At 43.7% G+C, this 27,538-nt stretch overlaps 1 protein-coding gene and 1 long non-coding RNA gene across 2 annotated transcripts in view; both read left to right on the top strand.

The window, feature by feature from the left end:
• Window positions 1-17,982: 17,982 nt before the first annotated feature.
• Window positions 17,983-18,735, top strand: LOC122884575. Its single transcript, XR_006379925.1, has 2 exons — window positions 17,983-18,218; window positions 18,346-18,735. It is a non-coding gene; the product is annotated as an uncharacterized LOC122884575 (long non-coding RNA).
• A 6,416-nt stretch (window positions 18,736-25,151) lies between these two features.
• The window catches only part of LOC122884972 (core histone macro-H2A.2), a 39,253-nt gene continuing 36,866 nt past the window's right edge, over window positions 25,152-27,538 (top strand). Inside the window, exon 1 of the mRNA XM_044215533.1 lies at window positions 25,152-25,422. Within this exon, the coding sequence (XP_044071468.1) occupies window positions 25,333-25,422 (90 nt within the window). The 5' untranslated portion in view covers window positions 25,152-25,332. The remainder of the gene's footprint in view (window positions 25,423-27,538) is intronic.

Here is a 27,538-nt window from a genome sequence, read left to right as displayed (position 1 = left end):
CACAAAGGGAGGAACACACTACAAAATAAAGCAGGAAGTGACAAAACCTCAAACTACAACAGTAATGTCTTCCACAGATGAAAATACAAACTAAAATGAAAAGGTGTCACACGACTTAAAGAAAACGTGGGATGCCGGTAGATCCTGATGCCAATTGTGTCATCTTGGACATTAATATTACTTTAATTTTGCAATTTTTTTAAAATTATTTATATAACGCCAATTCATAAGAGAAGTTATCTCATTGCACATTTCCTATAGGGCAGGTCTAGACCGTACTCTTTATAATATTATTTACATATTAAGACATTGCTCAATTTCATCTTTCAGTTCTGATCCTAATAAGATTCCATTATCTCTTTAACACAATATCATGGTTTACTTACTTAACTTACTTTCTATGCAAATTTAATTTTTCACAAGTTTAAATTGTGCAAATAAGCAGTTGCTGAGGAAGACAATAAAGTAATTTTGACTGAGTCATTTTGACTTGACCCTTGATCCTTTTTTTCATCTTCATTATTTAGTTTAGTTGTCTTTTTTCCTTTGACAAATTCAAACTCATTCATGCTTTTTATTAACTGTCATACAAAAATAACTTATGCAAAACAATTACAGGTTCTGGATATTATGTCTGATTATGAGATTTTACACCTGATGCAAATCATTATGCAAATCTGGTTGTCATGTCAGATAAACCACAAAAGTTAATGCTGTATTAATTGATTGTTTTGGCCATTTGAGGGCAGCAGAACAAGCTGTAAAGCCTACATTGATGTGTTATAAAGTCGATATGGTGAACAGTTTTCTATTTACATATCCTACAGACACAAAGCAACATCAGAATGCGCTTTTTCAGTGACAACAGCTGCCTGCTTGAAATGAGGTTGATGAGAGTGGTGAGACTGAACCAAAGACTAACTGTGTTGGAAAACTTAAACAATAAGCTGACAGACGTCAAACATTTCTAAGAGCTGAGGGAAACTGCAGAGTTAGGTGATAATTCTCTGTGGGTTTGTTACTACTATTGATTATAGCAGATTTAAGGTCTATTTGTTTTGTTAGTTAGTCATCAACCACCACCGTTTATCTACCGGGCTCATCCACACTACCAGCGCCAGATCGTCCTCCTACGCGCTACACGAAACGGCTCACATAAGCGAACTATTGAAGTGTTCCTGTTCTCACCTAGATGGTAACCTTGTCTGTCTCTGCCCTAGATTTACGCTCTGCCGGTGATCACCGCTCCCGTCTGTCCTCGGATCTCCCAGACTTCCATACTGCGCCAGTAGCCACGACTTCCTTGTTTCCCGACCATCGGACTCTGGTACCAGACTCTACGTGGCCCAGCCCCACCACGCCTGCCAACCCAGAACCAGCTCCCCTGGTCTCCACTCGAAGCACCGCCATCCAGCCTCCGACCCAGTTTGGTCAAGTTCGCAAGACAGCCACGCACTTTGCCAGACACGCCGCTCTCCCTTAAACCTTCAGCACAATAAAAATGTTATGAACTTGATTTTCTCTGTCCATGTGTCCTGCTTTTGGGTGCCAAGCTCGGTCTTACGACATGATGATCGTCATCTCTCCTCAGAGCAACCGGCGCCAGGCAGCCATGACTGACTGGTAGATTATATCTGTACTCATCGCATTTAATCTGCCAGTTATCAGTGTATGTAAATGTTTTATTACTGAAGTTGATTTCGTATCACATTAATATCAATATATCAAATCCAATAAGTCCATTATTGCAAACATTTTCGTCTAGTCTACTAGCCTGCTAACTTGCACGTGGTTCTAATAAATATCAGCTAATTTGAGCTAGTTAGCTAATATATTTTTCTCATTAGCCAACATTTAATTTCTTAAAAATTAAAACGAGTCAGTAAGTAAAATAGACAACGGACTTTGTTCATGTCTAGCAAGTTAGGTGCTAGACACAGTTGCAAACTACAGGTGAGTTTCAGCCACAGATTGTGTGAAACATTAGTTCCACTCACTAACTTAACACCAAACGTTGCAATGTGAGTTGGTGCTAATTGTGATAACGTTGTCCACCTCTTCCAAGGTGCTCGTTGTCTTTTGGTCAGGTTGAGCTTTTTAGTGTACAATAACCGTGGTCAGTCAGTGACAAGAAGGAATACATGTAACGTTAACATTAGGGTAACTTATGCCCCACGACTAGACTATATTGTTTATTAGTCTCTATCTGCATGCAATTTACTTATTACATTTCAATAGTTGCATTATTTTATTGCAGTGTCAACTTAATTTCAAGTGCTTGCAGATTCATTAGTTGCAATTTGAAGAACTGACGATGGCGTCAACCATCCTTTTGTAGACTGTGCGTGAGCGTACACACACAGCAGAGCTGTTTTTTGGCCAATCAGAGAAGGCAAAGCACAGGGGACAGTTTGAAAACTGTTAATGGGGTTGGGGAGGGAGTAAAATGCTGCTTCTAAAGGTGTGTTCACACCAAACGCGAAGCAAATATTTGCCTTGCGTTACCTACGTGAGTTTGACCGCCACATCATTTGCGTTACTTGCATGAGTAACGCAAGTAAATACAACACGCAACCAAAAGGATGCCGAAATAACTACATCATGATGCCGATTTGTAAAAAGTTTGAATTCATGCTTTGTCAGGTGGCGGCTACAATAACGACAGTGGAGGTTGGCACCTCTGATCAGAATCTGAAATACTTTATTGATCCCTGAGGGGAAACTCTTTCATTAAAGCTGCTCACTATCACGTCAGGTTGATAAGTATGTATGGTATAATACAATGTAATAATATAAGTAATAGTGCAATAATGAGTACTGTCAAGTTACATGTAGCTTATAAAGTTGATTATGAGACGGTGGATATTGCACAGCATAAAATAAATATTAATAAATTAAACTGAAAACAGAACATATTGCACAGGAGTATTAAACAGAGAATATTGCACAATTATTTCAAGTATTACAGTGATGTTAATGATCCAATGTCCAGTTTAGTGACTTAGGGTCATATAGACTGACACTTAGAGGGAGGAGTTAAAGAGTTTGATGGCCACAGGCATGAATGACTCCCTGTGGCGCTCTGTGGTGCATTTTGGGGGGATGAGTCTTTCGCTGAAGGTACTCCTTTGTTTGACCAGCACATCATGGAGTGGGTGGGAGACACTGTCCAAGATGGCATGTAGTTTGGCCAGCATTGTCCTCTCTGACACCACCGACAGAGTGTCCAGCTCCACCCCCACAATGTCACTGGCCTTACAGATCAGTTTGTTGAGTCTGTTAGCGTCCGCTTCCCTCAGCCTGCAACAGCAGGATGTGTGAAGCTCACGGTTCACCACCAACCTGTTCACGTTTCTAACAAGTTCTCCCCACTCAGCGACACACCTGCTGAGAAACAAACTCTGATTATTGGCAGCTCTATTTTGAGAAACATGGAGTTAGTGACACCAGCGACCATAGTCAAATGTATTCCTGGGGCCAGAGCGGGCGACGTTGAATCCTATTTAAAACTGCTGGCTAAGGATAAGCGTAAATACAGTAAGATTGTTATTCACGTCGGCAGTAACAACTCCCAGTTACGTGAATCGGAGGTCACTAAAGTTAATGTTGAGTCGGTGTGTACATATGCAAAGACAATGTCAGAGTCCATAGTTTTCTCTGGGCCCCTGCCAAACCTGACCAGCGATGATGTGTTTAGCCACTTGTCTTCATTCCGTCGCTGGCTGTCGAGGTGGTGTCTAGCAAATGATGTGGGCTTTGTAGATAATTGGCAGACTTTTTGGGGAAGATCTGGTCTGATTAGGAGAGACGGCATTCATGCCACTTTGGATGGAGCAGTTCTCATATCCAGAAATCTGGCAGAGTTTATTAGTGGACCAAAACCATGACAACTCAGAGACCCAAAACCTAAACAAAACAGCTGAAATAGGAGAATAGGAGAATTAAATGTGGACTCTTAAACATCAGATCTCTGTCATCTAAGGCTGTACTGGTGAACGAATTAATGTCTTATATGATTATCATATTGACTTATTGTCTTACTGAAACCTGGCTGGGTCATGAAGAATATGTTAGCCTAAATGAATCCACTCCGCCCAGTCATATTAATACTCCTCGAGGCACCGGACGAGGGGGTGGAGTTGTAGCCATCTTCGACTCAAGCCTATTAATCGACCCTAAACCTAAACTAAATTATAACTCATCCGAAAGCCTTGTTCTTAATCTTTCACACTCAACCTGGAAAACACGACAGCCAATTCTATTTGTTATAGTGTACAGCGCTTGTTGCTCTAAGATCCTTGAGAAAGCAGTTGCCAATCAGTTGTGTGACTTTCTAAATAACAATAGTTTATTTGAGGATTTTCGATCAGGATTTAGAGTGCATCATAGCAGAGGCAGCACTGGTGAAAATTACAAATGACCATTTAATTGCATCAGACAATGGACTTGTCTCTGTACTTGTCTTGTTAGATCATAGTACTGCATTCGACACCATTGACCATCACATCCTATTACAGAAACTGGAACATTTAATTGGCATTAAAGGAGGCGCACTAAGCTGGTTTAAATCCTATCTATCAGATCGATCTCAGTTTGTACATGTTAATGGTGAGTCCTCCATGCATGCCAAAGTTAGTCACGGAGTTCCACAAGGTTCTGTGCTTGGAACGATTCTATTCACCTTTATTTATTTATATATATATTTCCTTTAGGCAATATTATTAGGAAACACTCCATAAACTTTCGTTCATTTCAAGCCAGATGAAACTAAGCCGGTTAACTAAACTTCAAGCATGCCTTAAGGACATAAAGACCCGGATGATCTGCAACTTTCTGATGTTAAACACAGACAAAACTGGAGTTATTGTACTTGGCCCCGAACACCTCCGAGACACATTATCTAAAGATATAGTTACTCTAGATGGCATTGCCCTGGCCTCCAGCAGCACCGGAACCTCAGCGTTATCTTTGATCAGGATTTATCCTTTAACACCCACATGAAACAAACTTCAAGGACTGCCTTTTTTCACCTACGTAACATTGCAAAAATCAGGCACATCCTGTCTCAAAATTATGCCGAATAAGTCCCTTAAGACTCTCCAGTTGATCCAGAATGCTGTGGCACGTGTAGTAACAAGAACTAGGAAAAGAGATCACATTTTTCCAATATTAGCTTCTCTGTACTGGCTCCCTGTAAAATCCAGAATAGAATTGAAAATCCTTCTCCTCATCTACAAAGCTCTTAATGGTCAGGCACCATCGTATCTTAAAGATCTCATAATACCACATTATCTGACTATTATCTGATTAACACTGCACTCCCAGAATGCAGGGTTACTTATGGTTCCTAGAGTCTCCAAAAGTAGAATGGGAGCCAGAGCCTTCAGTTATCAAGATCCCCTCCTGTGGAATCACATCCCAATGTGGGTTCGGGAGGCAGACACCATCTCCACATTTAAGAGTAGGCTTAAGACTTTCCTCTTTGATAAAGCTTATAGTAAGGGCTGGCTTGGGTGAATCCTGAACCATCCCTTAGTTATGCTGCTATAGGCCTAGACTGCCGGGAGACTTCCCATGATGACCTCTTTCCTCTCTCCTTCTCTCCCTCTCCATCTGTATGCATTTTTATCCCATTACTGCATATTACTAACTCAACATTTTCTCTCTCCCGTAGTTTTGTGCTTTCTTGTTTCTCTCCTCTCTCCTTCTGTCGCTTTCAGCAGGTATTTCTGCCTCCAGAGATGCAGAGACTGGATCTGTGGTTGTGGGCCACCTGCTGCCCCCATGTTCCTGCTCAACAACTGCTACTACAGTTGTTGTTATTGGCTCTGTTATTAATACTGACAATATTTTTCCTATAGCTGTCATTCCTATTATTACTAATTTATTAATATTAACACTACATTTACAATTTTACTATTTCAAAAAAAATAAATAAATACATTTTGCGTGGTCTTTGAATTGTGCCTCAATGGTGCCTTGGCCTTTCGTAGATCTACCACCAGCTCCTTAGACTTTGTTGCATTGAGCTGCAGATGGTTCCGCTCACACCATGAGACAAAGTTACCCACCACAGCCCTGTACTCAGTCTCATTACCACCACTGATACATCCCACCACAGCAGAAGCATCAGAAAACTTCTGAAGGTGGCAGGACTCTGTGTGGTAGCTGAAGTCTGTGGTGTACATGATGAAGAGGAAGGGAGAGAGGACAGTGCCCTGGGGGGCCTAGTGTTGCTAACCACGCTGTCTGACACACAGTGCTGCAGACGCACATGCTGTGGTCTGCCAGTCAGGTAGTCAACAATCCAGGACACGAGGTGGGCATCCACCTGCATCGCTGCCAGCTTCTCACCCAGCAGTGTTGGCCAGATGGTGTTGAAAGCACTGGAGAAGTCAAAAAAACATGATCCTCACCGTGCTTGCCGGCTTGTCCAGGTGGGTGTGGATGCAGTTCAGCAGGAAGATGATGGCGTCCTCAACTCCCAGCCGGGGCTGGCAGGTAAACTGAAGGGGGTCCAGGAGAGGTCTGACCATGGGCCACAGCTGTTCCAGCACCAGTCTCTCCAGGGTCTTCATTATGTGGGAGGTCAGTGCCACCAGTCTGTAGTCCTTGGAGCCACTGGGATGCGATGTCTTCGGCACAGGAACGAGGCAAGATATCTTCTACAGAACAGGGACCCTTTGAAGGCTCAGGTTGAAGACATGTTGAAGGACTCCACATAGCTGGGGGGCACAGGCTTTTAACACCCTGGGGCTAACTCCATCGGGGCCTGCAGCCTTGTTTGAGTGGAGTTTCATCAGCTGTCCTCTCACCTGGTCAGCTGTCAGGTACACAGCAGAGGTTACAGGTGGGGGGGGGGGTCGTCAGTCTGGAGAGGGCCGTTAGCCTGAGAGCCAGTTGAGGGGGGAGTAGGACTCTCCCAGGAAGGTGGAGGAGGGGGGAGCAGTGGAGTTAGACAGCTAAATTAGAGGGGGGATGAGCAGGAGCCAGTGTGTCGAATCTGTTAAAGAACAGATTAAGTTTGTTGGCCCTGTCCAAGCTGCCTTCAACTCCTCTGCTGCCAGTCGGTCTGAAGCCAGGGCTGCTCCAGACCTCTCTCATGTTGTTCTGCTGGAGTTTCCACTCCAGCTTCCTCCTGTACTTCTCCTCCAGGCCTCCCTGATCTTCACCTTCAGGTCAGCCTGGATTATTTGGATAACAATGGACCATCTTAGTTGGGACATTGCAGTCCACAAAGAAGTTAATGTAGCCAGTGATGTTTTGAGGTGACAAACTAGGATGCACTCAAGCCCGTCAATGTCCTCTCCATGAGGCTCACAGAGTGCATCCTAGTTTGTCGGCTCAAAACATCCCTGAAGTGTCTCATAGGCATCCTCCACCAGGTTGTGGTCTCGGCTACCCGGGGGAGAGAGGGGAAGAGCTGTATGCATCCTTATTGTTAGCATACAGTAGGTCCAGTGTTCTCTCCTCTCTAGTAGGACAAGAGAGGACATACTGGGTGAAATTAGTCAGTGTTGTTGAAACACTGACATGGTTGAAGTCACCCGAGATTAATAGAGTGCACTCGGGTGTTGAGTCTGGAGTTGTTCTATGGCGGTGTGAATGGCGTTGCACGCCGATGCCGGGTTAGCAGAGGGGGGGAACAGCTATAAACAGCCACAACAATGGCATGTGAGAATTCACGTGGCAGATAATATGGCCGGAGTCCCACAGCTAACAGTTCAATGTCCAGGCTACAGATACTTTGCTTGATAGTAACGTGACCAGGGTTACACCATCTGTTGTTGACCAGAACAGCAAGCCTGCCTTTCCGCTTATGTGTGATCCCTGTCGGCCCTGAAAGCCGTCGATGGAAACGTTATGATCTGGGATATCCTGGTGTAGCCATGTCTCTGAGAAGCACATCAAACTACACTCACAGAACTCCGTCTGACTCCGGGCTAACGCCATTAGCTCGTCCATATTATTCACCAGTGATTTCACGTTGCCCATGACGAGAGAAGGCAGACACTGCTTAAATCTCTTGTTCTGAAGTCTCTTTTGTCTGGACCCCTCTCTCTTCCCTCGCTGCTTCGTTCCACCTCTGCATCCTCGGTGTGTCCTCCTCCAGATCTCAGTGGGGACATCGGTTGTCCTGGGCGCCATGCCGCTCAGCTTCAGCACGATCAGCTGTTCCCCGGTGTAAACAATGCAGCCAAACAGCTGTTCTGCAGCGGTGCCCTGACCGAGTAGCAGGAGAAGAAGTTTCATGGCGGAAAAAAAAACTTTCTACTCTCATTTTCGTAGAGAGCGTAGTTTAAATTACACTTAAACAAAAGTTTACTCAAGTTTGAAGAAAAAGGAACGCTAAAAGTTGAAAAAAGTAAGACGATGAGACAGTGCAACGGTAACAGGCAGCATGCACGTTGCCACAGATAGGTTGAGAAGCGAGGTTGAAGATAAACTTTTTAATCCCAAGCGTTAAAAAAAAAACTCTGAGCTCTCCTCCAGCCAGTACAGTAAACGGCTCTGGAACAGAGCAGAATCCGATTTGGATTTGAATCCTCCAGAAGCTCCAGCTCTGCCCTCAGACTCTCTCGTCAGAGCTCCCGGTGCTCAGTAGCTGTCTGTCGGCAAGCAGCAGCGCTGTACCACCGGGTGTCCCGCCTGGTCCTCCCCACCTACGATACGTGTATCAATTCACTTCTTTGAATCGACTTTGTACGTAATCGCTCCACACAAAACATTCACTTTGCATTCTATGTGAACACACCTTAACACTTTTCCTATATTAAGAGAATGGATTATAGTGAGATATTGTGGTTATTCTTGAGATTCCTATTCTGTAGTATCAAAGTAATCTCAAAAACTATGTGTTTATATGGTATTTGGCTTTGAGTCAGTTTTTAGAAAAGTTTCTCATTGCTTGTATAATATATTGTGTGGTGATCACTGGCTCACAATTTAGAGTGGGCCTACAGTGTAAGTAGGCATGATGTGTTTTGAATTATGCAAAAAAAGGGCAACTGTAGTGGAAAAACCAGAATCAGAATCAGAAATACTTTATTGATCCCCGTAGGGAAACTCTTTGTTCCAGTAGCTCTTCTTTACGTCAGTGCACACAGGAGAAAACGATATTATACACTATAAACAGGTCAGAAATAAATTAAGTAACATGTTGGTATAAGTATAAGATAAACTAAGTGTCGAGTACCAAGTGGGTTTACTGGTAGATGGTGAAGTACAGTATAAATACAATGTCACTAATTGTGTAATAAATAATAGTAAAAGCGGAGGTGCATGTACTGTCGAGAGTAATTGAGGTATATCCGTAACAGTAATAAGAAAAACTAACAAGGGAAAACTAATATTGCACTTGAGTAGTAAACAGAATATTGCACAATTATTATTAAGATGTAATGCTCAATGTCCAGTTTAGTGACCTAGGGTCAAACAGACTAATCCTTAGAGGGAGGAGTTAAATAGTTTGATGGCCACAGGCAGGAATGACTTCCTGTGGCGCTCTGTGGTGCTCTTTGGTGGGATGAGTCTTCCGCTGAAGGTGCTCCTTTGTTTAGCCAGCACGTCATGGAGCGGGTGGGAGACACTGTCCAAGATGGCGTGTAGTTTGGCCAGCATCCTCCTCTCTGACACCACCGCCAGAGAGTCCAGCTCCACCCCACAATGTTACTGGCCTTACGGATCAGTTTGTTCAGTCTGTTTGCGTCCGCTACCTTTAACCTGCTGCCCCAGCATGCAACAGCATACAGGATAGCACTGGCCACCACAGACTCATAGAACATCTTCAGCATTGTCCGGCAGATGTTGAAGGACCTCAGCCTCCTCAGAAAATAGAGGCGGCTCTGGCCCTTCCTGTAAACAGCCTGAGTGTTCTTGGTCCAGTCCAGTTTATTATCCAAGTGTACTCCCAGGTACTTGTAGTCCTCCACAATGTCCACACTGACCCCTGGATGGAAACCGGGGTCACTGGTGCCTGGCCCTCCGTAGATCCACAATCAGCTCCTTTGACTTTGTCGCATTGAGCTGCAGATGGTTCTGCTCGCACCATGAAACAAAGTTACCCACCACAGCCCTGTACTCCGTCTCATCACCACCGCTGACACATCCCACCACAGCAGAGTCATCAGAAAACTTCTGAAGGTGGCAGGACTCTGTGTGGTAGCTGAAGTCTGTGGTGTAGATGGTGAAGAGGAAGGGAGAGAGGACAGTCCCCTGAGGGGCCCCAGTGTTGCTGACCACGCTGTCTGACACACAGTGCTGCAGCCGCACATGCTGTGGTCTGCCAGTCAGGTAGTCCACAATCCAGGACACAAGGGGGCGTCCACCTGCATCGCTGCCAGCTTCTCTCCCAGCAGGGCAGGCCGGATGGTGTTAAAAGCACTGGAGAAGTCAAAAACATGATCCTCACCGTGCTTGCCGGCCTGTCCAGGTGGGTGTGGATGCGGTTAAGCAGGTAGATGATGGCGTCCTCAACTCCCAGTCGGGGCTGGTAGGCGAACTGAAGGGGATCCAGGAGGGGTCTGACCATGGGCCGCAGCTGTACCAGCACTAGTCTCTCCAGGGTCTTCATTATGTGGGAGGTCAGTGCCACCGGTCTGTAGTCCTTGGAGCCACTGGGACGTGGCGTCTTCGGCACAGGAACGAGGCAAGATGTCTTCCACAGAATGGGGACCCTTTGAAGACTCAGGCTCAGGTTAAAGACGTGTTGAAGGACTCCACAAAGCTGGGGGCACAGGCTTTAGCACCCGGGGCTAACGCGCATCGGGGCCTGCAGCCTTGTTCGAGTGGAGCCTCATCAGCTGTCCTCTCACCTGGTCAGCAGTCAGGCACACCGCAGAAGTTACAGGTGGGGGAGGGGGGGAGTCGTCGGTCTGGAGAGGGCCGTTAGCCTGATGGGGGGGGGGGAGCAGAGTACTCAGAGGAGCTTGAGGGCCGACAGCAGCTGAGTTAGAGGGGGGATGACCAGGAGCCGGTGTGTCGAATCTGTTAAAGAACAGATTCAGTTCGTTGGCCCTGTCCAAGCTGCCTTCAACTCCTCTGCTGCCAGTCGGTCTGAAGCCAGTGATGGTCTTCATGCCGCTCCAGACCTCCCTCATATTGTTCTGCTGGAGTTTCCGCTCCAGCTTCCTCCTGTACTTCTCTTTGGCCTCCCTGATTTTCACCTTCAGGTCGGCCTGGATTGCCCTCACCTCCTCCCTATTACCATCAGTAAAGGCCCTCCTCTTGGCATTTAGAATGTCCTTGATGTCTTTTGTTACCCACGGTTTGTTATTTGGGTAACAATGGACCGTCTTGGTTGGGACATTGCAGTCCACACAGAAGTTAATGTAGCCAGTGATGCACTCAGTGAGCCCGTCAATGTCCTCTCCATGAGGCTCACAGAGTGCATCCCAGTCTGTCACTTCGAAACATTCCTGCAGTGTCTCATAGGCCTCCCCTGACCATCTCCTCACTGTCCTTGTGGTCACAGGCTGCCTTTTAACTAGAGGCACATAGCAGGGTTTAAGATGAACCAGGTTGTGGTCTGACCTACCCAGAGGGGGGAGGGGGGAAGAGCTGTATGCGTCCTTAACGTTGGCATACAGCAGGTCCAGTGTCCTCTCCTCCCTAGTAGGACAGCTCACATACTGGGTGAAATTAGTCAGTGTTGTTGAAACACTGACATGGTTGAAGTCACCCGAGATTAATATGAGTGCACTCGGGTGTTGAGTCTGTAGATGTGCTATGGCGGTGTGAATGGCGCTGCACGCCGATGCCGGGTTAGCAGAGGGGGGGATGTAAACAGCCACAACAATGGCATGTGAAAATTCACGTGGCAGATAATATGGCCGGAGTCCCACAGCTAACAGTTCAATGTCCGGGGTACAGATACTCTGCTTGATGGTAATGTGACCAGGGTTACACCATCTGTTGTTAACTAGAACAGCAAGCCCGCCGCCTTTCCGCTTACCGCTCCCGGTGTGATCCCTGTCGGCCCGAACAGTCTGAAAGCCGTCGATGGAAACGTTATGATCCGGGATATCCTGGTGTAGCCATGTCTCTGAGAAGCACATCAAACTACACTCACGGAACTCCGTCTGACTCCGGGCTAACGCCGTTAGCTCGTCCATTTTATTCGCCAGCGATCTCACGTTGCCCATTACGAGAGAAGGCAGACACGGCTTAAATCTCTTATTCTTAAGTCTCTTTTGTCTGCACCCCTCTCTCTTCCCTCGCCGCTTCGTTCCACCTCTGCATCCTCGGTGTGTCCTCCTCCAGAAATCAGCGGGGACATCGGTTGTCCTGGGCACCATGCAAACTGTCAAAATATTGACAGTTTGCAAATGCTAACTACACTGAAAGACTGGTGCAGACATTTTCTAGTCAAAGGTTGACTGGAGTGACAGTAGACGATTATAAATTACAGCAAAACGTGGTAGAGAACTCTTAGCATAGATTTTTTTCTTTTCATTCAGCTATAGCACTGTAAAAAAAACTTAGAGCCTGACCTGCACCTAAGTGATGGCATGGTAGGGAAAACCCTGGCGATGTGCCCATCGATTCACCTCACAGACAAACAAGCACACAAACCCTCACCTCACACAAACAAGTGGCTCTCTCACACACACATCTGTAGAAATTGTATCGCACGGGTGCTACTGCGGTAATTTCATTCATCACACGACCGTTTTTTTCGGAGCACGTGCGACTGTACAGCCCTGGAATTGACTTTTCCTCTGGAAATACATGAACTGTCAAAAAACTCTCAATCAAAACTTAGTTACATGACCTTTTGTCTGTTGAGGTATTGTGAAAGGAAAATACTCTACTGTTGCAATATTCTGCTGTTGGAACAGCTTAAGCAATTAAGTGTAGCAATATATTATGTTGTGTACAGGGTGAAGGCATCTGACGGCCTGTGCTACTCCTGCGTACCTGTGATTGATATATCCATTGTGTAGAGGGCACTCTGCCCTTCCTAACCAGGGCAGTTGCCTGAGTTACCAATGCGCATGGATGCACACAATGGCAAGATGGCTTCCCCTTTTGCTATAATCGTAGTACATGAATAAGTTTACTTTCTGACTAAATAGTTCACTTTTCTGCCTGCAAGAAATGTGCTTGGTGATTGAAACCGCACAATGTAATAATGAAATAGCTATATTGTGAAGTAGCTACAGCTGAAAGAATCAAATAAGAATTAATGTGCGTAGGATGCCATCTAAAGGAAATCGCAGCTATCTGCAGCTGTTTTTAAAAAAACAACTTTTATGGAGACAAGAAATAATGGTGTCTTAAGTGGACAGGTGAAGCATAAGAGAGATGGGCCTAATTGGGAGGCCCACAACAGGAGGAGCAAGGGCAGAGTAAAGGGATAATACAAGGAAGGTGGACATCGGAGCCCATTCAGTTGCTACCAGGACCCAACTCGATTTATACATGTACTCTGTTTGAAATTACATTAAACCTATATCATATTGAACTCTACGGTGTATTTGTATTGATTAATTCAACGTTGAGGTAGGAGACCTAACTTCATTTGGCCCTGAGGGAGGTTTTCCCTACGTCAGTATTCATCTATAATATGCAGATTACAGAAAGTGAGCTGGAAATCATATTTACATTTTCAAAAAGTTATTATTTGTAAATGTTTAAAAGTTCAGTTTTACTTTTTACTCTCTCCACAATATCTTCCGATGCACACAAATACTTATCGCTGTATATAAGTGTGAAACAAAGCTACATATAAAACAATATTGCATATATTGGTTTCCTTCCCGTTCCTACGCCAGCCTGTACTTCCACTCCAGCGATCCTTCGAGGGGGTCATCCACCAATCTGAAGGTCAGCGATTCGATCCCGGCTTCCCCCAGCCCACATGTCGAAGTGTCCTTGGGAAAGACACTGAACCCCAAATTGCTCCCGAGGGCTGTGCCTTCGGTGTCTGAATGATTAGTTACTTTGATGAGCTAGTTCTGCCATCATTGTGTGAATGTGTGTAAATGGGGTGAATGAGATATGTAGTTGAAGTGCTTTGAATAGTCAGAAAGACTAGAAAGGCACTATATAAGTACAGTCCATTTACCATTTACGAGTGGTCATCATCTCCCAACTCCATGGACGCGCGCTGGGCACAGCAGTTTCATGAATGACTACGCCCTGGAATTCCAAACCCTCACGGCTGCCAGTGGGTGGAACGAGCAGGCCCTAATCATCACTTTCCGTCAGGGATTGGATCCCGGGTACGGCTGCATCTCGTCACATACGAGGACACCATCGGCCTCAAATGATTCATCCAGCTATCTATCTGAGTGAGGACACAATCAGCCTCAAACGATCTAGCTATCTATCTGAGTTGCCACCCATATGCAGGCGTGTTTGGCGGAACAGCCGTCACCTATGTCATCCCTCCGCCAGCCAGAGACGCACCGCCCTCCAGAACCAGACCAAGAACCCATGCAGCTGGAAAACAACAGACTGACCCCCGCTGAGCGGCAGAGGCAACTGACCCGGGGTTTGTGTCTGTACTGTGGAGCTGCGGGGCATGCCATCACCATCTGTCCCATCCGTCCACTTCAGTCCATGGTGAGTGTCATACTTCCCACAATTAAGAATATAAAACCCCTCGCCACCATGGTAACCCTCACTACTCCTGCTGTGTCCATCCCAGTACAAGCCCTCATCGACTCCGGGTCAGCTGGTAACTTCATCTCAGGTGCCCTCTGCCGCCAGCTCCGCCTCAAGAGCCACAGCCACGCCATCCGCCTACTAGATCTATGCCGTGACAGGCAGACCACTCAACCGCAAACGCGTCCAGGTATGTGCTGGTCCTGTTAACAACGGGATTGGGGTATTGCACATCTCCTGGTTCTGGAGGGTTGATCTTAGGGTTGGAACAACATAATGCCATCATCTCTTGGACAACAGGAGAGGTGCTGAGGGGGGTGACTGGAGCTTCCCAGACTGTTTCCCTCGCCCACCCAAACCATCTACTCCTCGACCCAAGATTCTCCCTGTCTGCACCACATCCGTAGAGAGCCCATGAGAAAGAACAGTCTGTGGATATTCCAACCTGCTACGCCTCCTTCCGTGATGTGTTCTGTCCTAAGAGAGCGGCGCAACTGCCTCCACACCAGCCATGGGACTGCGCCATAGACCTGCTACTGGGTGAGCCAGTGCCCCGTGGGAAGATCTACCCTCTGTCCATTCCTGACCAACAAGCCATGGAGGAGTATATTAAGGAGGCATTGGCTCAGGGGTATATACGGCTACATCTACATCCCCTCCAGCATCCAGCTTCTTCTTCATGGCCAAGAAGGACGGAGGCTTGCAGCCCTGTGTGGATTACCGAGGACTCAACCGGATCACCATTAAGTTCCGTTATCCTCTTCCCCTCGTCCCAACAGCATTGGAACAGCTCCACAGTGCCACTGTCTACAACAAGTTAGACCTCTGCAGCGCATACAACCTCATTCGGCTATGTGAGGAGGATGAGTGGAAGACTGCCTTCGTGACACCAACCGGACATTACAAATACCTCGTCATGTCGTATAGTTTAGCCAACGCCCCCTCTGTATTCCAGGATTTCATCCACGAGGCGCTCCGGGAGTTTCTCAACAAGTTCGTCCTGGTCTACATTGACGACATACTGATCTACTCCCGGAGCCTGGCCGAACATCGCCACCACGTTGCAGAGGTCCTGAAGCGCCTGAGGGACTTCCAGCTGTTCCTCAAGGCAGAGAAGTGCTCATTCCACCAACCTTCAGTGCAGTTCCTGGGCTACAGCATCAGTAGCAGTGGCATTCAGATGGACGAGGGGAAGGTGGGTGCCATACGGAGCTGGTGCACTCCATCCACCATTAAAGAACTCCAATGATTCCTTGGGTTTTTCAACTTCTACAGATGTTTCATACAGAACTATAGTTCCCTTGCACATCCACTGACCAACTTGTTCCGCAACAAGCCCAAGTCTCTGTCCTGGTCACCCGCCGCTGATGAAGCCTTCAACAATCTGAAGGGGGCGTTCACCAGCGCACCACTCCTGGTTCACCCTGACCCCGAGCGACCCTTCGTGGTGGAGGTTGACGCCTCTACCACAGGAGTGGGCGCGGTACTGTCACAACAGCAAGGCACCCCAGCTAAACTTCACCCATGCGCATTCTTCTCCCGAAAACTCAGCCCAGCGGGGAGAAATTACGACATCGGCAACCGAGAACTCCTCACCATCAAACTGGCCTTGGAGGAGTGGAGGCATTGGATGTAGGGTGCCAGACATCCCTTTACGGTGCTCACCAACCATAAAAATCTGGAGTACCTCAGGGACGCTAAACGCCTGAATCCCCATCAAGCTCGATGGACACTATTTTTCACACAGTTTCACTTTAACATCTCTTATCGCCCTGGCTCCAAGAACGTGAAGGCAGACGCCTTGTCTCGGCTGCACTCCTCAGAAGAACCTAATGAGGAACCCACGAACATACTCCCCAAACAGATAATAGTGAGCCCTATTCAGTGGTCTGAGACATCTGTGCCTTCCACTATTGCCTCCACCAACGCTCTGCCGGGCTGCCCTCCTGGTCTACAATATGTTAACAGAACTCAGCGCTCCAGTTCTCAATCTCCAGCCCCAATCCACAAGGACAGTAGCAGTATACCACTCAGTTCTCCAGTCGGCCTTCTATACTCATTGCTGTGTTCAATAAACTACATCTGTCTCCATCTCAGTAACCGCAACAGCAGGTTCAACAGTTTGTATTTGAATGTAACATCCAAATGTTTTTGATGAAAACTACAAATACTTTTAAATACATATTTTTGTGGATTTTTATTACATTTATTTAAAACAAGAAATGTTGTGTATGCATCAGAAATACATTTGGGAACCAGATGGTTGATGTTTAAAATAAGGAAGTTGTGTTGGCTCTCAGGCCAGGCAAGTATCCAGATATCAGTCAGTTCATCTTGCGAAAAATGTCACCTCTAGAGGAATTAATTACAGAAATGGAATGCTGGTTGCATGTGGTTCACCTGCTGGAATGCCTGAATTTGCAGAGATTCTACAAATGTGCATAATGGGAGATGAGTTGAGTTTCATTGTTCGTTTATTTTGTGCTTGGTATAGAGATCATTTTAGAGCCTTTGAGTTGACTTTGTCACCGGGTAGTGAGGTTGCCCTGGTACAGACTGATTCCTATTCACTTGCGGCCTACACAGTTGGAACTAAACTTATGCTAACCCTGAAGAGACACATTGCCATCAAAGGTTTGATTTAGATAAGTTACAGTGCCCTGTAAATGTATTCAGTACCATCCACCATGGACCATGAAATTGGTGACAACATTGATGTTACCTAGATAAAACTTGTCAATTTAGTTGACCATATGGCCTTTCCTTTAGCACCACCAGCAGGCCAAATTATCAATCAAAAACACATTTTTGGTTAGTAACCCAAGGACTAATTGAAGCAAGGAACCCTTCTCTATTTTATAACACTAATGGAGATAAGAACCTAACAATAATGTTATCTTTTATCAAATAACAAGACTGATAACTGTCCTCTTTGTATGTTTCAATCTGCACACTAGATTAAGAAAGCAGAATATGCGGGATGAGTTAGTTTCAGAGTCCTTTTTGGAGGTGAAGACAATGCAAGAAAACTAATCATTGAATATGGAATACTGACATTTGTGGATGAATTGGTTTGTTGCTACATAAGAGTGTAATCTCTCTTCACTCTTATGTAGCAACAAACACGTGTGTATAAATATATGGGTAATTGCTATAAGGCTCAATGTTTGAGTGGCTTTGCACTGTAGACCTATACGCTTTTTGCATGTTTAAAGTGATAGTTCAGATGTCATGGGTTGAGGGTTTAGGTATAGTATTTCCCATTTTATTTTGAAATGCTCTTTTTCCCTCATGTGTCTGGTAGTTTTACTTCCTGTCTTCGTTTGCTTTTCCCGCCAGTTTTGATTGTTTTCTCTGCCCTTATTCGTTTCATCTGTGTCTCATCACCTCCCCTCACCTGAGTGTATTTAGTCTCTTTGTCAGTTTGTCTTGGTCTCCTTGTCAAGTGTCCTGGCCTCTGTTTCCTGTGCTTTTGGGTTATGTCTTGGTTTTGCTTGGACTTTGCCTGAATTTTCTGGACTCTGATTATTTGTTTGCTCCTTTGTCCTTGTTTGACTTCATGGACTGCTTCCCCTGGTTTTGTTGATCACTGCCTGCCTGAAATCAGTGTAAGCCTTTTGTTATTCATTAAATGATTAAAACTATACCTACTCAGCCTGTGTGTCTGCTTTTGGGTTCAACACAATGTGACCGTCATTAGGACACAGCTCATTGTTCTTTTTGTTTATCCTCCAGGACAGTGAATCTGCAAAAGGCTGAGTTGGGGATTGTACAGACAATGATGGGCATCTACGTCATTCGGGTGGAGGGGACCAGTCCTGGAGACGAGCCTGCAGATGTTGATGTTGTACTTGAAGATGTGGAAGTTCTGCAAGACCTACAAAGTGCCACCCTTGGATGTGTGATGCTTTTTGGACTGATTTATGTGCTGAACTTAAGCTACCCTAAGGACCTCAATTATCAACTTGTGCTTTTCCTTGATTTAGTTTTGCTGCAGAATATTCCTTTAATATTTGTGCACTCGTAATTCAACATGCATGGAAAAGTGTGGTGGTGCAAAGCCACTCAACCACTGATGCAGATGTTGGTGTAGCTGTGGAAATTCTACTAAAATACAAAGTGTCACCCTTAGATGTGTGAAGCTTTTTGGACTGATTTATGTGCTAAACTCAAGCTATCCCAAGATAAACATATCAAAGTGGTTGAATTGCGGCAATGTTTTGGATTGTTAGGGTGGTCAGAAAAATTTGCAAAAAATGTGTCAGGGAATGCATGAAATGTGATTGTACTATAAGCATTAGTTTATAATGGTTGATTTATGACTATCTCAGGTTTCACACTTGTAAAGCACAGCTTTTGAGGGACTGATTTTATTACTGCTGAAGGGTCTGTTTACATTATATTCTTTGTCAGGTAACAAGCAGCAAAGTATTAAGGCCAATGGGGCACAGCTGCTCACCTGAACCTTGTGATAATGTTTTAGATCCTGATTTCAAAATTGGATCCCAGGAATTGTTAACTTCTAAAGTCTGTTCTATGATTTCAGAAGGCTGAAATCCCTTAAATTAAATGTTTGCACTTATTAGTTTAATAATTAGCTTTTATTAGACAAAGAGGTTGATTCTGGCAAAACAAGTAAATGTTTGAAAATAGAACTTTCTTAACTTTAATGTGCACATTAATGAGGGCATTTCTTTGTTAGGATTTGGTTTTTAGCACACAGCACAACATGTGTATGAGCACTGCTTCTGTGTATGTCGTGCTAGCTCCTCTTTGTGGATTAGTGGTGTTAAGTCAGTGTAGAGCCACTCGATTAATCATTAAAGTAATTTTTCATGCAAAAATGGCAGAAAATGCTATTTTCAGTTTCTCATATATTGAGATTTCCTGCTTTTCTTTGTTTTTATATCATTATTTTTGGGTTTTGGACTGACAAAACAAGACATTTAAAGACATCACCTTGGACATATTTGTGATGGACATTTATTATTTTCTGACATTTTATATTCCACAAACGATTTAATTGATTAATCTAGAAAATAGTCACAGATTACTATCAGTGTATCGTTCTGTTGAATAGAAGCTGCTGCCTTTGAGGTTTTGCAGTGCCCTAACTTGTCACATACCTTGAAGTGTTAATGATAAATTGTTAAAATGTGAAACATGGTGGTCTGACTGTTCTTTTTATGTATTGTAGTTAGATATTGTTGTAGGTTGTCATGGATACGCGAGGCTCCACCCTCTGTTAATCACACACCTGCTCCCTATCACACTCCTGCTCCCCATCAGCACCTAATCACAGCCAGCATAAAAGCCCAACACTCACATCAGCCAGTGGACCGACCTCGTTTATCTAAGGACTCCACATGTAAGTCTTCAGGACCCCTACATACCACACCGGCGATCTTCCACTCCAGCGGGTTCCTACCCCAGTGTGTTACCCACTTCATACTCCTGCGTGGTTTCTACTCCACTCCAGCGGGCTTCCCCCTCCCCATACCTGCTTACCTGTCTGTTCTGGCTCTAATCAAAATAAACATACATCTGCCTCTCTGTACGAAACATAGGTATGGAGTGAATGGAAAAAACATTTAAAAATTGGACGTATCTGGTTATACATTTAAAATACATTGGGTTTCTTAATAGGAACTACATAAATGTGATGCATTGCAAGTAAATTGGATTTATTAAATAAACCTGGTTATTATGAATTTCGAACAAATTGGCTTTATTAATACTGAATACAGAAACCTGGTTCTTAGGAATTTGAAACCAATTGGATTTATTGAAATAAATATATAAACCTGGTTATTGTGTATTTAAAATACATTGGGTTTATTAGTACTATTACATAAATCTCATTCTTACTTGTTTTATTTATGTTTGACTGACATATGGCTGACAAACTAAGTGTATTAGTTTGTTTATGTTAAAACTGTGTAATCCAAATGGATGGAAATTTTATATACAATTAAAATACACAAATCTTAAATATTAGGCTTATTTTTTTTAGTGTAATCAGAGAAAATTGCTATTGAAGTGACTGGATGGAAATAAAAAGTAAAGACTTTGGGCCTAGAGGTGAAAGTAAACAGTCAGATAGCTTTTCCAGCTGCCTCTTAACAGCACCACCTGAGTGCGGTTTTGAAGACGACTTTTCAAGGGGCTCCTCTTCTGGGAAACAGCTCTGAGCCCATCCCACATGCTGCTTCTGATGGCTTTGTCACACAGGCTTGGGTTAACCCATGCTGGATAATTAAATGGGCTCCATCTGACTTTAATTATGGCAAACATCACAAAACTACAGGATGTCAGAAAGATCAAACACACTGAATTGGCTTATGGGACTGCTGACACACTTTAATACGTAACAGGAAGAAAATAAGAAGGACTGGACTCCTCAGGGATTGAATGTAGTGTATGTATTTTACATCAATATATCATTAGCACATTCATTTTCAGACATTAGAGTATAGCTGGCCAGTGATGTCGAAATTTCCATATCATCAGGGTTCCAGAAGTCACTTGCCTCTTCATTTGTTTACCCAGATATCAAAGTAGTGGAGGTTCCAGATGATTCCACTCATTCAGTTGGGTAAGTATTGAGTATTGTAGTAGGTACCTTGGAAAATAGCAGTCTGCATTTTTCAATGTATAGTGTAGATTAAGCCTATATTACTACTAATACCAGTAATAGTAGGTTAGTACTAATAATAGTAATAGTAAAAGTACTCTGAGCTAAATGCTAACATCAGCATACGAACATGCTCTCTGTGATAATGTTAACATGCTGATTTTTAGCAGGTATAATGTTCACCATTTTAGTTTAGCGTGTTAGCATGCTAACATTTGCTAAATGACACTAAAAATAGCTGAAGCTGATGGGAATGTCATTGGTTTATGACCAAATACCTGTATTGTACAAAAATGTAAACTTTGACCTGATGATGGCGTTTGGATCACCAAATAGATGACAAAAATTTCATGGCAACCCATCCAATTGTTGTGGTGACATTTCACTCTGAACCAAAACATTTCAATCTTTTAGGACTACATGAACAGTCATGGGATCAGCAGAGTAATTAGGATTCATCCTCTGGGAACCATGGGAATGTACAAAATGTCATTGCAACCCATCCGATAGGTGTCAAGATATTTCTGTCTGGACCAAAGTGGTGGACTGACTGACTGACATTACCATCCTTGAGCCTAGCAACTAGAAAAAAACTCACTGAGCCACAGTACCAGTTAGTAAGACCATCGCCAAGATTATTGTCAACCAGGACGTCATCAAGGCCCAGTGGTCTAAAATGCATAGTATATAGTACAGTTTGATTCCAACAGAGGACTTTTGCTGCATGTCATATCCCATTCTCTGTCCCCATGTGTCCCCATGTTTTCTGTCTGTATCAACTGCTGGCTATCTAATGAAGCCAAAATATCACAAAAATGAATCTTAAATATATTGTCAGTTCACCTACGTAACTTTGCAAAAATCGGGTACATCCTGTCTCAAAATGATGTAGAAAAACTAGTCCTTGCATTTGTTACTTCTAGGTTAGACTATTGCAATTCCTTATTATCAGGCTGCCCTTAAAAGTCTCCAGTTGATCCAGAATGCTGCACCACGTGTACTGACAAGAACTAGGAAAAGAGATCACATTTCTCCAATATTAACTTCTCTGCACTGGCTCTGTAAAATCCAGAATAGAATTTAAAATCCTTCTCCTCACCTACAAAGCTCTTAATGGTCAGGCGCCATCGTGTCTTAAAGATCTCAAAATACCACATTATCCGACTAGAACACTGCGCTCCCAGAATGCAGGGTTACTTATGGTTCCTAGAGTCTCCAAAAGTAGAATGGGAGCCAGAGCCTTCAGTAATCAAGCTTCTCTCCTGTGGAATCAGATCCCAGATCTCCACATTTAAGAGTAGGCTTAAGACTTTCCTCTTTGATAAAGCTTATAGTTAGGGCTGGCTTAGGTGAGTCCTGAACCATCCCTTAGTTATGCTGCTATAGGCCTAGACTGCCGGGAGACTTCCCATGATGCACCTCTTTCCTCTCTCCTTCTTTCCGTCTGTATGCATTTTTATCCCATTACTGCATGTTACTAACTTGACATCTTCTCTCTCCCGTAGTTTTGTGCTTTCTCGTTTCTCTCCTCTCTCTTTCTGTTGCTTTCAGCAGGTATTTCTCTCTGCAGAGACTAGATCTGTGGTTGTGGGCCACCTGCTGCCCCCATGTTCCTGCTCGACAACTGCTACTACAGTTGTTGTTATTGGCTCTGTTACTATTATTGTCATTATTGTCGACTGTCATTCCTATTATTATTATTATTATTATTATTATTATTAACTTATTAATATTCCACTACCATTACATTATTACTATTTTAAAATTCTAGGTGGTATTTGCATTGTGCTTCCCTCTCTGTGTGTGTCACTGGTAGCATATTTTTGCTGCTCTAGCTCAACCCAGTTAATTTTGTTAGATTCTTCATTACAGCGGCTAATTATCCACTATAGATTTAAACTTGCACTAGTTCTGCTCAAGCACTCATAGTTCTCTCCTTCTTTTAGCAATTTTATTGCTAAAAAGAAGCTAATGTTGTTCACACGCTATTCTGTTTTGCTAGCTACCGTGCTTAAGCTTAGCAGCTAGAAGCAATGGCTTCTCTCTCTCCCTCTCACTCTCCTGCTCTCTCTTGCTCGGCGTGTCAAATGTTTAGCTATTCCTCTGCCTCCTTTAGTGATAATAGTACATGTAATAAATGTAGTTTATTTGTAGCATTGGCTTAGTGAATTGGAAAGGCGCCTCTGCACCATGGAAACTCAATCATTAGCTGCTGTAGTTAGCCAGCCCCCAGTAGCCAGAGGTAGCTCCTGTCAGCCGTCTTCCAGCAGCTCCAGAGCAGCTGGGAAGCTAGGGAGGCTAGGTGACTGTCCGAAGCAAGTATAGCCCTAAGCAGAAATCCACAGTTCACCACCAACCAGTTCACGCTTGAGAAACATGAAGTTAGCGACACCAGCGACCATAGTCAAATGTATTCCTGGGGTCAGAGCAGGCGACACTGAATCATATTTACAACTGCTGGCTAAGGATAAGTGTAAATATAGTAAGACTGTTATTCACTTTGGCGGTAATGACACCCAATTATGCCATCGAATGTCACTAAAATTAGAGTTGAATTGGTGTGTAGCCTACATATGCGAAAACAATGTCGGACTCCATAGTTTTCTCTGAGACAGCATTCATCCCTCTTTGGATAGAGCGGCTCTCATAACTAGAAATCTGACCGAGTTTATTAGTGCACCAAAAGCATGACACCATCAGATCTCTGTCATCTAAATTTGTACTAGTAACCGACTAGTTAACATTAGATTATCATATTTACTTATTTTGTCTTACTGAAACCTGCCTGGGTCATAAAGAATATGTTAGTCAAATAAATCCACTCAATAATCACATTAATACTCACATTCCTCGAGGCACCGGCCAGCGGTAATCGACCCTAAACTAAATTATAACTCATTCGAAACCCTTGTTCCTAGTCTTTCACACCCAAACTGGAAAACACTACAGCCAATTGTGTTTGTTATAGTGTTGCGCTCCTGGTCCGTGTTCTGAATTTTTATCTGAATTCTCAGTTTAAAGAGACTTAAAACAGATAAAGTAATTATTGTAGGTAATTTTAATATTCATGTGGACGTCAATAATGATAGCCTTAGGACTGTGTTTATCTCATTATTAGATTCGATTGGGTTCTGTCAGAGTTTACATAAACTCACTCACTATTTTAACCACACCTTCGACCTTGTTCTGGCATATGGCACTGAAATTGAACATTTAATGGTCTTTCCACAGAATCCTTTTTTATTGGACGACTATTTAATAACTTTCGAATTCCTATTACTAATAGTGGTGTAGCTAAATTTAAGGAAGTGATTCCATCGGCATTTAATTCAGTGCCATGTCTCAATACAACAGAAGACTCTTATGCTAACTTCAGTCCCTCCCAAATTGATCATCTTGCTGAAAGTGCTGCAGGCTCACTGTGAATGACATATGACTCTACTGCCCCTCTAAAAAAGAAGATAGTAAAACAAAGAAGGTTAGCTCCATGGTATAACCCCCAAACCCACAAATTAAAGCAAACATCACAAAAACGTGAAAGGAAATTCCATTCCACCAATCCAGAAGAATCTTGTTTAGTCTGGCAAGTTAGTCTTAAAACATATAGGAAGGCCCTCCGTAATACCAGAGCAGCCTATTACTCATCATTAAACGTATAGAAGAAAATAAGAACATCCGTCCCATATTGTGAAAATACGTTTTGAATGTGTTACTAGTGCCATTGCTCGAACACACACACACACACACACACACACACACACACACACACACACACACACACACACACACACACACCTCCTCCGGTTTCGATTACCAATAGTCATCGAGCTAAAAAATTCCATAACCCCGCCCCCTCACTGCCGGCTTCTAGTGTGAACTGCGAAGCGAGAGAGCGTAGCCATGTTGCTGAAAACCAGCCATGAAAAGTGAATTATTCCTGGCTGCAGTGCATCAAGCAATTCACTGCAAAGCCTTCCAAAAGAGAAAAATGTTCCAGAGAAGTGGATGGATTTTATTATTTGCCTCAACCTTGTCCCAAGTCTGTACAGCACATTTTACACCAGAGTGCATACAGAATCAGGGGCTATATGACACTATCTAAATTAATATTGTCTTCAATATCCATCCAAGGATCCATTCCAATGATCCAGGACCACCCTTCCCCAAGCATTGAAATGGTGAGTAAAAACATTTTAACAATGTAGATTACTAACTGAGTTGATAATTTCATTTTTGCTAAGGTTTAGCTGGCTATGGCGCCGCCAGCTAGCCCTGTGTATGTATTGGTGTGTGAGAACATGGTGTGCTAGCTATGTCCACATTATAACATAGTATAGTTAGTGCATAGTTAGTTTGTTTGCAACTGAGCTAGTTAGTGCTGTAACTGATGTGACTTAAAGCAAACACTTTAATGGTGTCACCTACTATTTTAGTTGGTTTGTAATATTGTTAGCCCTTGTTTTCAGCAAGAAAACACTTTGACTAATGTTAGGTCAACATTACGCGCTAGCTAATTTCAACCTTTACTGTAGCTGTCTAATGTCGAGCACTGTGGGTTTTAATAGCATCCCTACAATGTAGCCTACTGTACTGTATTCTTAGATTGGATTAAAACTGTGTTGCAATATAGGGTCCCTATAATTATTAAATGATGGGGGGGTATTCTAATTTTTTGGCTGCCGGGCTAAAATATACAATGGGCCAGTAAAAAAAGATCTACTGGCCAAGTGGGTCAGTGGGGAAAAAGTGTTACGGTGGACACTGAGTGGACACTTAAATGACAAGCTAAACATTACCTAAAGCTAGTGAGCCATATCCTAAGGTTACCATAGATAATGTTACATGAAACACCACCACACAAAGTAACCTAAATCTATAGCTAATGTACAGCTATATGTTGCAAAATGAATTCATTACTATCACAAAAGATTCATCACTTGACATGACTGAGTCTGAGTCTCACTCATATCGACCATGAAATATGCAGGTTGTGCAATGAACTGGCAACCCCTGGAATGGAATTGAAGGGGAGGGGGAGTGCGTCATCTAGTGGCTGAATGTTATCAATAGCACGTTTCCACACTTGCATGTTTAACATCTTCTATTTGTTTCATCATCATTGGGATTTACATTGGTTAAAGGGGCATTAAACTGTGTAGGTGCAATCAATTAATTATGGAAGTATCAAAGATAATCATAAATAATAACTTAAATTAATAAAGTTCTCGGGGGTACCACTCTTCTTAAAGAACAGAAATGACAGCCAATCAATTGACTGAGTCTCGTATAATATACAAAACTATTAACTTGGAACTCAGATTAATAATTATACACAAGCATTTATTAAAAGATAATAAAAGCAAACACACACAATATGAAGTATAACTTTAAATCTCTAAATGCACTAAACTACAGAACAAAAGGGGGATCCAAAATGGCGGCTATTACCAAGACTGCATGTCGTCAGGCAAAGAAACTTAATTCAAAATGGTGGCAAGGCCATGTATTTTAAAGAGTGTGGCTCTGTTAAAGGGCCAAATTGAAGTGTATGTGTGAACTGTGTAGGATAAACAGTGCCAGGTTAAAAGAGAGTTAGTTAGCATGCAAAGTCTATGTGAAGCGTAACAGGGAAGAATGTTGGTTCCAATTGAAGAAAATCCTTGCTGTGCAGTCCGTTTGTGCAGATGGCTGACCCGGTCGCTCCATCTGTTGTTCTCCTCAAAGTCAGTTCTTAAAGTTAGCTGCGAGCTGTGTGTGGCAGCTGTCTGCACTAACTATTGTTCCAGGAATCTTACACAGGCCCTTGCGTCACTGCTGTAAGAAAGAGAGAGTTCAGTTCTGCAGTGTGTCTCCTGTTAGCAGGCCACAGAGAGAGGGAGACAGCAGCCCCTGTCTCCTGCTGTAGAAGAGTTTAAATTTTAAAGCAAAGGCAGGCCCTCGTGTTGCTGCTGTAATCCTTTGTATTTCGCCGGTGGGTCTGCACAGACCTCCCAGAGGTGCAAGCGAGGAGAGAAGAGTGGAGAAAAGAAAAGAAAGAGAGCAGTGGCCGCTGACCCCTTTTATTGACCTGGTGACATCACGGGTCAGATGTCAGACTGACCAATGGTAGCTGGAATGCTGAGTTCAATGGCCCTCAGGATTGTGGAATCCTGAGTTCAGTGGCTCTCCTTTGTTTACAATACAAAAGAGCATCTGGTCTCCTAATAAATGTTCAGTTAAAATCACACAAATGAATGAATTCAAATGGTGGAGTACAGTGGCCCCAACAACAGGAATCTGAGAAACAGCTGTAAA

The sequence above is a fragment of the Siniperca chuatsi genome, linkage group LG11, assembly GCF_020085105.1.
Source record: "Siniperca chuatsi isolate FFG_IHB_CAS linkage group LG11, ASM2008510v1, whole genome shotgun sequence".
Lineage (NCBI taxonomy): Eukaryota > Metazoa > Chordata > Actinopteri > Centrarchiformes > Sinipercidae > Siniperca > Siniperca chuatsi.
This window is presented reverse-complemented; position numbering and strand designations above follow the sequence as displayed.